The following is a 14074-nucleotide window of genomic DNA, read 5'->3' on the forward strand; positions in this document are numbered from 1 at the left end:
CCAGGATGCAATAGAGGCGGAGTCTTGGGGGAATGTATTTGGAATAGTGTAGGGGCTGAGGAAATGAGCGGTGAGGCATTAGCATATTGCATGACTTGCACATGTTTCTAAACCTTGTGCATGAGGATTCCTAGTCTCAATCCCTGTGGCACACCTATTTACTCTGACACGTGAGAAGAGTAGTAGCTCTGCCTGAGAGATTGTGTACAAATGCTGAAGTAACTAGAGGACCATTTAAAGGGGGTGCTGCTTGATCTTACATGTGATTGCTGTGGCTTGGCTTTGTGAAGTAGCACTGATTTGTGGTGGCAGAAAAGACAGAAGGATATGGTATCAAAACCTTTCGACAAGTCCAGAAATAGGGTGGAGACACGGTTACTAATATTCCATTTTTGTTTTGGCTGTGTCTAGAAAATGAAGAAAGGCAGTATCAGTGCTGTGAATAAGCCAGAATTTTCATGGGGGGGGGGGGGGGTAGGTAAGTATTTGTCTAACAGAAAATTTAGTATGTGATGATGTTCAATAGTTTGAAATTTCAGTGACAGTACCCTTGTATAATGTAAAAGTGTATCAAGTATTGTTGGAATGTATGATTCTTATAAGGATTTGTTAGTTAATATGGAGACTGGGTAGCTTATTCTACCTGTTCCTAATTTAAAGTATTCCCCAGGAACATTATCTGTTGTTAATGCAGTGGATTTAAGTTTGAGCACATTACATTATTGTAGTAATTAGAGCTGGGTCATATTAGAAGCTATTTGTCTGATTAGTACCACAGCTTGAGGTGAGAGGGCAAAATCAATATTTTGTTGGCATATGTGACAGGCAGTAGCGGTAAAGTATTTCTTGAACGTGCACGCTGTGGTGGCATTAGTTTTGGTAAGAAGAGTGTTAGGGGTGTGCTTGGTGTATGCTTTAGGAGATTGCTTACAGCACAACAGAATAATTTAGGATTATTGAAGTATGCTGTCTGTGCTGTTGTGTAATAGGTTTTTTTTCTGTCTAAAAGAACATTCTTTTGCTCAGATTTCTTAGGTGTTGATAGTTTGGGGATTTTTTTTTTTTTGCTTTTGTTCTACTTATTTCAAGCATTATGTCTAGTTTTAGCTTTGGCATTAGCCAATGTGCAGTGATTAATGTAATGTAAAAGGTTTTCAGTCAAACTCTGAGTATTTCTTTAACTCATAATTATCACAGGGAATAGCACCACAAGACTGAAATTCAAGCAGTACAGTTCCAATAAATTAAGGTGGCTATATGGAGCAGTTTCAGAATTATTAGCCTGACCTCTGTTCTTTGTGTTGAAAGATGCTCATTGCATCCAAAAAAAATAAACATTGTTAAGCATGTTTTTTTCAGGGAAAATTAACACTAACATGCTTGGTTCATTTTTAAGAGCATGTACATGATATGCATGATATGAGGTCACCAGTCAGAGAGCGGCTATTCAACGGTCTTACTAGAGCAACACCGTTAGATAATAATTCAGAATAAGTAAAAACTGAATGGAGAGTTCTTCAAGCTTTGCTGCTGGTACCCATATTGGTTAACCTTGTATTTTCATTTCTTCCGACATCTGAAAATTGCTGGCTGTCTAATTGTGATGATGATGTTAGGACTGAGGTTATGGTATCTTCAAAGCCTGATGTTACTGCACGGCAATGAATAATTACTGCAATTATATGCCCTCCTGGCTACTGATCCAGGGCCTTTGAATCAGCACAAGGATGTCCACGGTCAGAATTTACTGATATTGCTTAGCAATTCTATTGCTGAAATGACTAAATACAAATTGGACATTGAATTCTGGATTACTGTTAGCCTGAGTTTAAAAGAAAATGCTACATTATTATGTAATAATTCAATGGGGATACCTGACTTGATGTTTAAAACCTCCTCCTACAGGAGCTCTGCTATGCTGACCAGTCTTAGTCAGACAGCTGTAAGACCTGTTTTAGAGCACAACTCAAGGAATTTATTACTGTGCAAGCCCAATGACAGCTATCTAAACTGATGTGAAGCAAATTTATAAAACAGACACCTGCTTTTCGAGAATTAGATTATATATTTAAAATAGTATATGTTATTGCTACATAAGAGGAAAGGTATGACAGGCCTATGGGGCCTTTAACTGTCAGATATTAAGAGTAACCTTTAAATTAGAACTATATATTCCTCAAAAACTAATACAAATAATCAATTCTTGGTTGACGTTCCACCATATAGAATAAATTTCTACAAAATGGTTTATATATCAGAGTTTATTCCATGTCTTTCGAATCTGCTTCTAGTTTGCATCACAATGTCACTAGTATTAATAGTCTTTCAAAAGGAATTAGTATCCTGGGTTGGAGTGCAAGTATGTGATGCAAGGGTATTGGAAGCTGTGCTCCATGACTGCCTATAAACATCAGCATGCCTATGAACCTATTAGCACTGCGTTAGTGAAGAGATGTTAGATGAAAAATCACAATGTTTTACTTTACTTTTTTGTTTTAAAATATGGAACATACATCATGCAATATGTGCCTAATGACTACAGGGGATGTAATTCTGCATCATGTCCATGCTATTTTGTGGCCTGAGAGTCTGGTAAAGAGCCAGTTATCAAAGGTAAATGTACACCTTAAAACAGCAATCATATTGCAAGAACATGGTGTAGTCAAGGCAGCTCCAGTAGAGTCAGTGTTAAAATATGCAATAGAAGGTACAATATTCAACCCAAAAAAGAAGTAAAGATAAATACTTCTGCACTGACAGACAGTGTGTCTGCAAACGATTTTGCCATATTTCCATCAAAGATTGAAACATGTACATTATATGGTTCCAAAAGAGACTAGTTTATGAAAAATCAGAAGTCAACTCTAAAGTCAGATATGAGCCACAATAGACATTACGATCAACAACAAAACAATATAGGAAATGAAATGCAATCTTTTGAGTAAACAGATCCTGTAAATACCAGGAAAGAAACCAAGAGTATAGGATACACAGTCTAAGCAGAACGGACAGAGACTATAATCTGCTTTGGTGTTTGCACAGTGAAGGTAGCTTACGTCAAATGACAGGTGAGACCTGGGAAATACATCAGAGACACTGCTGATATGCATCAAGACACATCCTGAGGATTATATTCTGGTGCTAAGGCTGTTAGCTTAAGTCTAGTAAGTGAGATACCAAAGTATTCTGATCTTTCAGAATACTTACCTATGAGCATGACATATAGGTAGGAGATATCGGATGTTTCAGCCTTGACACTGGGGTCACCACCACTGGCTCCAGTTATTTCTTAACTTTGTAATGAAGGCACATGTTCACATCCCCAGCAGATGAGTAGGACTGTTAATTTTAAGAATAGCTAAGGTACAAAAGTGAGCCTGTGCTTGCAGACAGACTAAGGAGAGACCAAAAGGTGAGTTGCACACAATGTGAGTGAGTCAGTCTTATTGATATGGAGTGGCTATCTAGATATCTCTAAATAAGTGTGGAACAATGTGTAAGTGTGAAATGAAGCACTCTAGGATAAAATAGCAATCTTCTTTCTAATTTCAAAGTGCCGCTGTTAATACAATGCTTGGCTAAATGCTTTCTTTTTACTTTTAGGAATTTACTTTTAGGAAATGCTTTTTAGAAATTCCGAACATATGAATTTAGTGTTATTTTTTAAGTCTAATGCAGTGTTGCAAAATTAAGCTTTCTTAGTTGTCTCATGTTTTACCTGGGATTCACATTTCACTTGTTTTTCATTGGTTAGCTTGTTTCTTGAGTGATAGTTAAATGCACAGAGTATATTGGTGACCTTGTCTTCTCTGATAAGAATGAAGGCTTACAAAAAATACAGAGACTGTTTGACTCTATGCTGGTGATTTGAAACAAAGAAGTTTGTTTGTGTCTTTCAGCTTTTCCCGGTTAGGGGTCGCCACAGTGAAACTCTGGTCCGCTAATGATTGGTAGTGGATTTTTACGTACCGGGTTACCAGCCCTGATGCACAACCTTCAACGAAGGCACGCCCCATTCACGTATTCTTCCACACAGAAGACGCTCTAGCTGAGAATCGAACAGGACAACGTCTTGCTGTGAGGCAACAATGCTACCACAGCACCACCACGATTTGAAACAAAGAAGCAAGGAGAGTAATCCTGGCTCTTTTTGTGTCTGATGTATAGTTGCCTAAACTGTTTTTTGCATTACCTGCTGCATTTTGTTTTCTGTTTTGAGAACTCTATTTGGCCTGTGTTTTTATTCTTTCTGGAAGATTATTTCACATTTCACTTGTTTTTTCGTTGGCTAGTTTGTTCCTTGAGTGATACTTAAATAGGTATTGTCTTCACTGGTAAGACTCAAGGCCTGCAAAAATCACATGCACTATTTGACTCACTGGCTCTACTTTTCAAACTTGGTGAATTTTAAATGGACCATTCTAACTGTAAATTATGCATTGGAAGCTCCCCCCATTCTACACTGCTGTTGATATCTTGAATTATTTGTTTGCCTTTCCTTGTGCTTATTTTGAAAAAAAAAAGTGCATTTTGTCTTGTATTGTCATTTTGCTGTTTTACTTCTCCCATTCGATTCTCGGTTGGCGTGCGGGAGTGCCTTCTGTGTGGAGTCTGCATGTCCTACCCGTGGTTAGGTGGGCGTTCGAAAGACATGCATAAATGGGCATGCCTTCATTGAAGGTTGAACGTCGAGCTGGCACCTCGGCGTTCGTAAACATCTACTGCCAATCATTAGCGGACTGGAGTTCCGCTGTGGCAACCCCTAACCGGGAAAAAGCCGAAAGACAAACAACAAAAACTTGCTCTGAGTTCAATATCTAGCTAGTTGTTGGATAAAGAAGTGTATTTTTGCACAAGAGAAACTCTTTTCTGTGTTTTTATATCAAGTAGACTGAGAATTTCCCATCTAATGGCAGTAGATCGTAGCCTGGACTATCTAAGTTGGGAAACACATGAGCTCTGAATGTAGTAGTTCTAAAGGCCAGAGGGTCTATTAGTCCACTTCCCTTGTTTTTAGTGCCTGTAAAAATTCAGCATGATTGTGCAATTCTTGCCTCCATTTCACATAGCTCAGCAATACTTGGTATCCTTGCATCTGCCACAGAAGTGTTTGTCTTACATCTGGCGCAATCCAGCCACAGCTAATTACATTTGTTGTATGATCTCACTTTTATACGGTGTTTTAAAGTGCAAAGCTGTTGATATCTTAAATTACTTGTTGTCGCTCCTTCTGTCTTTCTTTATGTTTGTGTAAGTTTGTTTGTGGTAGCATTGTACATAGGACCCTCTTTTATTTTGCTTTTACATTAGGATGACTGGGATTATTCATCTTGTGGCAATAGGTGTTTGCCTTGTCTATCTGAGTTCAGAAACATACAGATGAGCTCTATGTGTAGCAATTTTATTGGCCAGAGGGCTCAATGGTCAGTTTTCTGTATTTTCAGTACTGGCATAAATGTGGACGATTTTTGCAGAACTGCTCACAATGCCAGTACCATGTACAGACACAAGCAGCTAGAAGCAAACTTTACCTGCAAAACTACCCATAAAGCAGCATCCTGTAAAATAGAAAGTATAAAGCAAATTACTTGTGCACTGACAAATGGAGCAGCTAGTTTGCACTTTGAGTGATAATACCATTTAATTTAGTAGACAGTAGTATTTTATAGCTTAGCCTGCCTCCGAACCTCCCTATAAAGCAGCACCTTTATAACTTTCTGTTATCCCTATGTGCCACCTCCTTGTAGCTCATCTGTTAGAGAACTGGACAACATAAATAGGCAGTTTCTTAACTTCTCTGCAGCCAGTTTGGTGGATATGACTATATTGAGACAATGTAGCAATTGATCTTATGTTTACTGGCAAGCACTTAACCCTTAAAGTAACAGCTACAGTATGCAAGAAGTATACATGCATATTGTCACTGGAGGCTAAACTCTTGCATACAAGCACACATCAGGTTGTCAAAACCACACACACAACATGCAAAACTCATAGCAGACAATGTACAAAATAGGCCAGCATATGCTATGCCACTTTAATGCAATTTTTCTAAATAATCTAAAACACACATCAGCAAAGATTATCCTCAACAAACCCAGAAGAACTCAATAAAAGCAATACCTAACACCACACATACAGCCACACTCGGGGGATCCCAAGGTCTCTAGTCATAGGGGCTCCATTGTAAAACATACTGATGCCCCTCTAACCAAGCTTTACTAGGAAGAGATAATATTTGGTTGCCTATCTGGAGGCAGAATCCACCAAATTATGCACGTGCTCAAGTCACTGCACCACAGATACCAGTATGATTCCAATAGAGTCCATATAGGTGTACATTCATGCAGTTACCCTTTCCACCCAATTGGATCAAATTAAGACAGAAATATAGCAATAAATTACTTGTCAGTCCCAAATTAATTAAAAGGCTTTCACTTTATTATATGGAATCTGACAAAATAAAAACAAAGTAGTGCTTTGGTATCTGCCTTCAATGGTTTGGTTTAGGTATAAATGAACTAAGATGTACCTCCTTAGGCTATATGAGGACAGACATTGCAGATCTCTCTGACTGTGTGTCTCAGGCTGGTATGAGCCTAACATTGAGCAGCTTATTACCTTTATGAAGAATGATGCCACAATACCAACAAAAGATGATTGATTTTATCAATTGGATAAGATTTTGGTGCCATTCTAGGGGGATCCAGCATACCTGTTAACTGTCCAGATTTTAACAGAATGTCCAGATTTTTGCCTCATATTTTTGTTCTTTTCCTCATAAAATTTGTGTGATTTTTGTGGCAAATCAGTGAGGGATAAATTCGCTAAATAATGACGGGCATTTGAGTTTCAGATGTCATATCATCCACAAAATGTATGGCAATAGAACAGCTTTTATTCTAGCGACTTTTTAAGTCTATAAGACCAATGTTTAAAATGTGTCCCTAGTTTAGGGGCTTTTCCCACATTATTTTTGGCTTTGTCCAGATGTTATGTGTTAAGAGGTTGAAAGCTATGAGATCCAGTACTTGTCAGCATGGGTAGACATGGTTAGCATATCCTGCTGCTTTGCCAAGGATGGTTTGCATTTTCCCGTCTTGGATTTGGAATACTGGCTAAAACTTTATTCTGCCCCACAGAGCCTTTTAGGCAATGCAAATTGTTAGACCTATTGACATAGCAAAATCAATTCAATTGAATCTCAAGGTGTTACAATGCCAGGAGTATAAATAAATATACATGTATGTATACATGCATACATACATACATACATACATACATACATACACTACATTTCTTTCAAGCCTCCCTCATCCTGGAGAATATAGACATCTGTGCAGTTACTGAGGCATGGCTTAATGCCAGAGTATCTCACCATTGTGAGGTTTCTCTGCCTTCCACACTTTTAGATCAGTAGCTGCATAGACAGGGACTCAAAGTGGAGATATCTTGATATAACGAAATAACAAGTATGCCACTAGGTTGGTTAAACAGAATGATGTGCTGGAGTTACATCAAGTGCAGGTCACCATAAAAAAATCATGTTCCATACACTAGCAAACTATAGGTCACATTCTATGTCCCACAAAACTCATAGTGCATACATAGACCAGGACTTTAACTACCTCTTTATAAACTGGAATCCTGCATGGCCTCAAATCTGTAGGCACAGAGATTCCTGGACTTCATAAATGCAAACACCCTTAACTAGTTAGTTCATAGAACCACTAGAAGATCTCAACTTACTGGTCCTCTTGTTCACAAGTATGGGAGACTGCTGCACCCTCCCAATGCCACTTCATCCTTGATAAGTTCTACCATAAGGCTGTCTTCTTCGAAATCAAAATCAACGCAGTAACCCCAGTAAACCCGGTAACACCTAGGTAGTACTGCAAGGCAAGCTGTTTTTTATTAAGCAATAGTTTGTCAAAATTCAATGATCCTTCAAACCCAGAGAACACTGCAGTCTATACAGAACTGCTCACAAAAACTCTGTACAAATGGCTACATACAGGCTACTGTACATACCAGAAGTAAGCCCAAAATTAACTCCAAAAACAAACCATCATGGTGACATCCCAAATTAAACAGATTACACATCAAAAAAAAAAAAAAAATCATAGCTCTGAAATCAGTAAGGTTAACTCTCATAAAGATAAGAACTCTCTCATCAAATTAAACAGACAACTAAGAAGCCACATTAAGTCCAGTGAAGACAATTTTGAAGTAACAATAGTCTCTCAGTCAAAAAGTGACTATAATGTCTTCTTCAGCTTTGTCCAAAACTTCAAAGGCAGTACACAACTGTGTGCTGCACTGGTAGTTAATGATGCAACATTCACTGAGCTGTCTGATATAGTCTGCTGGCTGACAAATTCAGCTCCAACTTTGCTCCCCACTCACCCCCAGCCCCCCAACAAGAAATACCTTCATACATAACCTCTCCCAACTATAAATGTAGAATATGTCCTTGTTGTGCTCAGTAAGGCCAATAACATAGCCTCATTAGGCCCTAGTAAGATCCCAGGATACATCCTGAATAGTCTAAAATATGACCTATCAGGGCCACCATAAGTACTATTTATTCCATGAGAATGGAGGACTGCAACAGTCATCCCTCTTCATAAGGGCAGACCATCAACAGATCCCATAAACTGCATACACATTAGTTTGACTGGTCTGATATGCCAAGCCATATAAATGATCAACAAACATTTAGGAAGCCTTCAGACACTAGATGCCTTTGTCAAAGGAAGAGCATACCTAGTAAACTTGGTGGACGTCTTTCAGAAGGTCTGCAAGGCAATGGCTGAGGGTAAAACAGTGCATACTAACTACCTAGACCTCTTTAAAGCATTTGATAAAATACCCCACTCAGGCATTTTCAGTGAACACTGGACCCTCCTTATGTGGGGTGCTATACGCTCCACCTCCTAATGTGGGAAGTTGTGCCCTCACACCCATCACTAATTATATACACCAATGTGCCCTCACACCCACCACTAATTATATATACCAATTCTGAGATCACACTACAGTGGGGGAAGGGCAGAATTCCTTATCACTGCATTTCTGTTGAGTATGCAGTTTGAGCTGTTTCTTGCATGTTGGCCAACTATGATCATTTGAGGATATTGTGTATGATCATATTACCTTTCAATGAATGGCATATTCCCTGATATGTATGCAATGAATTGCCATTCAACGAACTTGCCATTCAATCGCTAAAATATAGACCCAGATCTGGGAACATGTATAGACTGTAACCTGGCCTTTGACCAAAATCTGTCCATGGTAGAAAGGAATCCTTTTATGTTGCTCAACTTATAAGTAAGGCTTTGCATCTAGGTCCAGGAAAGTCATCATACCACTATACGCGGGCCTCATTAGAACCATCATTGAGTATAATGCCTCCTTTGGTATGTACCTCATTGCATAGTTTCAGCAAATTGAACCTCCAAAAAGGTCCTTTCCAAAAAGAATACAGGGCATAAACACAATGTCGTATGTGGCTTGCCTCAAGCATGATCTCTGCACTCAGTCTCCTACAGACTACTGAGAAGCGATCTATGACTGACATACAAGGCATCCCTGGACTCCACTCTGATGAATCTTTCGCATATCTGAAAAACAAGCAGCATCAGAACTACTAGATCTAAAGACCTCAATTTTGCTTGTGACTTAAATAGGACATGTTGAAGAGACAGATATATGCCTGTCATGTACCCCTCATTTTGATCAAATTTTAGCTATATCTTTCTTACTCTCTCCTAAAATGTATGATTTTTGGAGAAAAGGTGCCAAATTATAATTAATAAATAATGACAATAATTAGAGTTATATACTTCTTTACTTCAGAAAATGTTTATTAATTCATATTCTTTTATTCTGTCAATTTCACAAGTTAATAGTACTGATATTTTAAAAGTGTCCCTGATTATTTCTGGATTTGTCCTGTTTCTTTTGAGATTTGTTCCAGATTCTTTGAGAGCTATGGACAGATATGAATCCCAGAAAATTCCCATTCTCTGGAATAGGCTCCCCATGTATGTGAAATATAGTTCATCCCTAACAATATTTAAGTGTAAATTGGGCAATTAGATGGGAAATCAAAAATTCACCCCTAGTTGGGCACTTATGTCTGTGATGGACAGAAGGAGTCAGTACATTATGTCATAACCATCAATCACCCCCTATATAAATGTCAAAAGCCTATAAGTTGTGGGACACATTTGGGTTGCATGGCTACGCTTATAAGGGCCCTAGTAGTCATTCACCAAGTATAAACCTATGGGCCTATCAACTTAAAAGTAGTCACCATGAGTGAGGAGAATACTACAAGGCATTTTTAAAAATTTAGGCAAGAATGGAAATACAAAAATAAAGAACATTTTGTAGTAATGCATCAGTTGTGAACATCTGCAGTCTATACCAAATGCATCTTAGTTTATCTGTATGTGTCCTACCTTATTGCTGGCCATTAATACCATCTTCCATCAAAAAATCACAGGTCCACTTTTAAATGTCGAAATTCTGAAATCTCGACTTTTAAAAAAATGTACCCAAAACATCAAGATTTCAGAATCTCAACATTTAAAAGTGGGTTAAAAAAGAGAGAGACTTGAAAGAATGTGTTTGCAGGGGGCAAGCCCCCCTGCACCCTCCACACCCCCCTACTTAAATATACCAACTCCGAGATTGCGCTACAGTGAAGAAAATGGTAATGCTCCTGTTGTACTTATCGTTCTCTTCACTGTAGTGCAACGTTGGAGATGGTATATTTAAGTGGGGGGGGAGTGCAGGGGAGCTTGCCCCCTGCAAACAGTTTGTTTTACTTTATTTTTGTTTTTTTTTAACCCACTTTTAAATGTCGAGATTCTGAAATCTCGATGTTTTGGGTACTTTTTTAAAAGTCGAGATTTTGGAATTTCGACATTTAAAAGTGGATCCAAAAGTCACATATCTTTAAAACAGTTTCTATTTTTTTGGAAATGTCATTATCAGAAAAGATAATGGTTTAAATAAAAAATGAAAGAAAGAAAGAAAGAAAGAAAAAGAGAAAGAAAGAAAGAAAGAAAGAAAGAAAAAGAAAAAGGAAAGAAAGAAATGGTCATTATAGATTCATTTCTGGTACAGTTGCATTAGAGTCAAGAAAAATGAAGTCTTCAGAATCCTATAAAAATTGTGAATGTGGGAAATCATATGGAGGAGGTTGCTGCCATTTTGAAGACCCAGTGATAATGTGTTTCTCCAATCTGTACATGACCTGTTTTTGACTAGCAACTTCAATGTGAGATGGTGGAAAAGAAAAGGAGACCAGAATGGACAGATACATTCACCTCCCTGTACTACATTAGAGTTCCTTTAGTGCGCACATGGGAATTTTTATACAGAAAACCGATAGCATGAAACACTAATTCAGAAGAAAGTGCATGGAAGGTTTTAATGTCTGCACCATTCCGTGTGTATGCTCCATCTGCCCAATGCTGTTGCTTTTAGCAGCTGAAGATATCCACTCAGTTTACTAGATATTTAAAAGTCGATTGTAAGGGCTTTCCTACACATCACAGACCCACATATGCTAATGCATACCTCTCAACTGACCAGATTTTTGCAAAATGTCTAGATTTTTGACTCATATGTTTGGTCTGTTTCTGATAAATTTTTCGGTTTTCTGGCAAATTATTGGCAAATCGTTGAATATGGAAGTCAGAAAATAATGACAGGCTTTTGAATTTCAGACTTCATACCATTCAGAAAATTCATGCTACTGGAAAACATGTTAGTCTATCAACTTTCTAAGTTTATAAAAGTAATATTAAAAATGTCCCTAGTTTGGAGCCTTTGACCCCCCCCCACCCACCCATTATTTTTGGCTTTTGGTATGCTAATATGCAATACACAATCCCCCATCTACCTTCTGCATATGTTTTTGTGATATGAAAAGAAACTGGAGTACCCAGAAAAAACCCTCACAAACACAGACTGGACATGCAAACTCCACACAAAGGCACCCCAACTGAGAATCAAACCAGGCAACATCTTGGTGTCAGACAACAGTGCTACTCATTATGTTACCTTTTCCCCAATATGTATGTTACTATCAAAAAAAGTCCAGTGTTTCCGCAGCATGATGTCCTCAACTCACAGTAAAGGAACATGATGAGCTAGGATACATCATGACTTATATGTACAGGGCAAAAATGTTCCTCCTGTTCGTGATGCTAAGTTCAAGCCTGCTGGTATGTATGGCCTGTTCAGAAACAAAAATAATTAGATTTGCATACTAAAAGGGAAGGATTTAGTTTAACACATGCAAATCTTCATCTGCTGGGAATACTTGGTAAAATCAGGAGTGTGCTTTCAACATTTGGCATGTGTATACTGTCATCCACACACAGGAATACAGCACCAGCACATAATTACTGCAGATGGCAAACTAAATGAACATAAAGCATTAAAAAGTGCATTGTATAACAGAGCACAGAAACTCATGTGAAGAGGTAGGTTAGTGACATCTGTAGGCACAATGTCTAGAATGGGTTATCCAGGTTTAGAACATTCTGGATTACAAATGTAGAAAGATCATTTCAGCAGTAACAGTTCTTTTAAATAAATTAACCATTAAATGCCAGTTATTTGCTACTTGAACTTGTTACTGGAGAACTGTATTGATAACTTTTGCTGGAAATTTGAAATATTATTTAGGTTTGATAACCATTAGCATTTACTAGTTAACTCACTGCATCAGTAAGTTATTCTTTTCTAGCACAAAGTAATAACGGTCTTTACTTTAGAAAAATTTAAGTTTTCTTCAGAATACTTACTAAACCATTGTCATTTGTCATTTTTGCTGTAGTCTGCCCGGTACAGAACACTCAGCTCTGACCTTACTGCACTCATCTCCAAGGTAAGTGGCCCATTTTTGTTGTTATTATAACCTAAGAGCCAAAGGATGTATCATATATAGATGTATATATATATATATATGTATTGTTTCATACTTATTGGTGTTTTGATGATAATATCTGATCATATTTTAAAGACTACAGAGGTCAAAGGTGATCCACAGAGTTAGACACTTTCCTTTACATTTCTTTTCAGAGTTAAAGGAAGTGAAATATTTCAGTCTGTTTTAACAGATTAATAGTTGATTTGCATAGTTTTTTTTCTTCCTTGTACCTGAAAGAAATTTCCTTGGAAATATTTTTTTTACATGCTTGTTTTCATTTGTTTCTGAATTTTCAAAAAGCAGAGGTAAACGTTATTGTTCCATATTACTGTCCGTTTAACTGGATTCCCAGTATAGCGAAGTAGAAAGCATACTCCAAAAGCATAACAAATCTTTGCTAACATTTAAAGTATACCTAGTCACACAATGATTTCGTCTACACAACTATTACACTTTGATGCCTTAACTGAAGTCTGTAATTATAATTAAACCCATCTGCTTAGACATTGTCTTGCTTAGTTGCATGCCAAGTATATAACTCCTACAATTTGGCTGCATGAACTGTTTTTAAAGCTTTCAGTGTAAGAGGATTTGTAATGCACTTTTCTGTCCAACTGTGTAATGTTGGAATGTTGCTATCTTTAGACATTCTGCAGGAAACTTAGCTTCATTGCAGAACAACATGAATCTTTTGACAGTCAGCCTGTCATGAACAGTTAAACATCAAGACCATTGTAGGAATATTTCAACATGATTATAAACCTTTTTTAAAAAATGGCCGAAATGAAATGAACAATCATTCTGTTTAACTTGTAATTTCTGTAGTCTCTGGCAGAGGTTAGTAAGATTATTCTTTCTCATAATAATATTGCCATAAATGAATCTTTATCAGAGGTAGGAAAGTTGCCACTTGAATGTGTGTGCAAGTAATATTTTAGATATATTTTGCTTTGCCTGTATTTATGTTTTGCTATCATATTCTTCAAGAGTTGTGTCAGAAAGTATAAATGTACAAAGTAATAATGCAGTCCAGATTATCCTGCTGAGTTCATGTTACTGTCACTAATCCTTGGAGTATAACACTGAATTTCAAATATATTTTTGTGACATGCAATGGAT

The 14074-nt window shown here is 37.5% G+C and overlaps 1 protein-coding gene across 4 annotated transcripts in view; it reads left to right on the top strand.

Moving 5' to 3' along the window:
* Positions 1–14074, top strand: part of ZNF385D (zinc finger protein 385D) — a 1382400-nt gene that overhangs the window by 590499 nt on the left and 777827 nt on the right. For 3 of the 4 annotated variants that reach the window (XM_044066958.1, XM_044066959.1, XM_044066960.1), the window contains exon 3: positions 12863–12913. In XM_044066958.1, coding sequence (XP_043922893.1) covers positions 12863–12913 — 51 coding nt within the window. Of the gene's footprint in view, positions 1–5190; positions 5198–11396; positions 11402–12860; positions 12914–14074 lie in introns of those variants that run through there. The other variant, XM_044066961.1, reaches the window with a different exon arrangement.

This window comes from Protopterus annectens, chromosome 3.part1 (assembly GCF_019279795.1).
Source record: "Protopterus annectens isolate FY-2018-M chromosome 3.part1, PAN1.0, whole genome shotgun sequence".
NCBI classification, from domain to species: Eukaryota; Metazoa; Chordata; order Ceratodontiformes; family Protopteridae; genus Protopterus; species Protopterus annectens.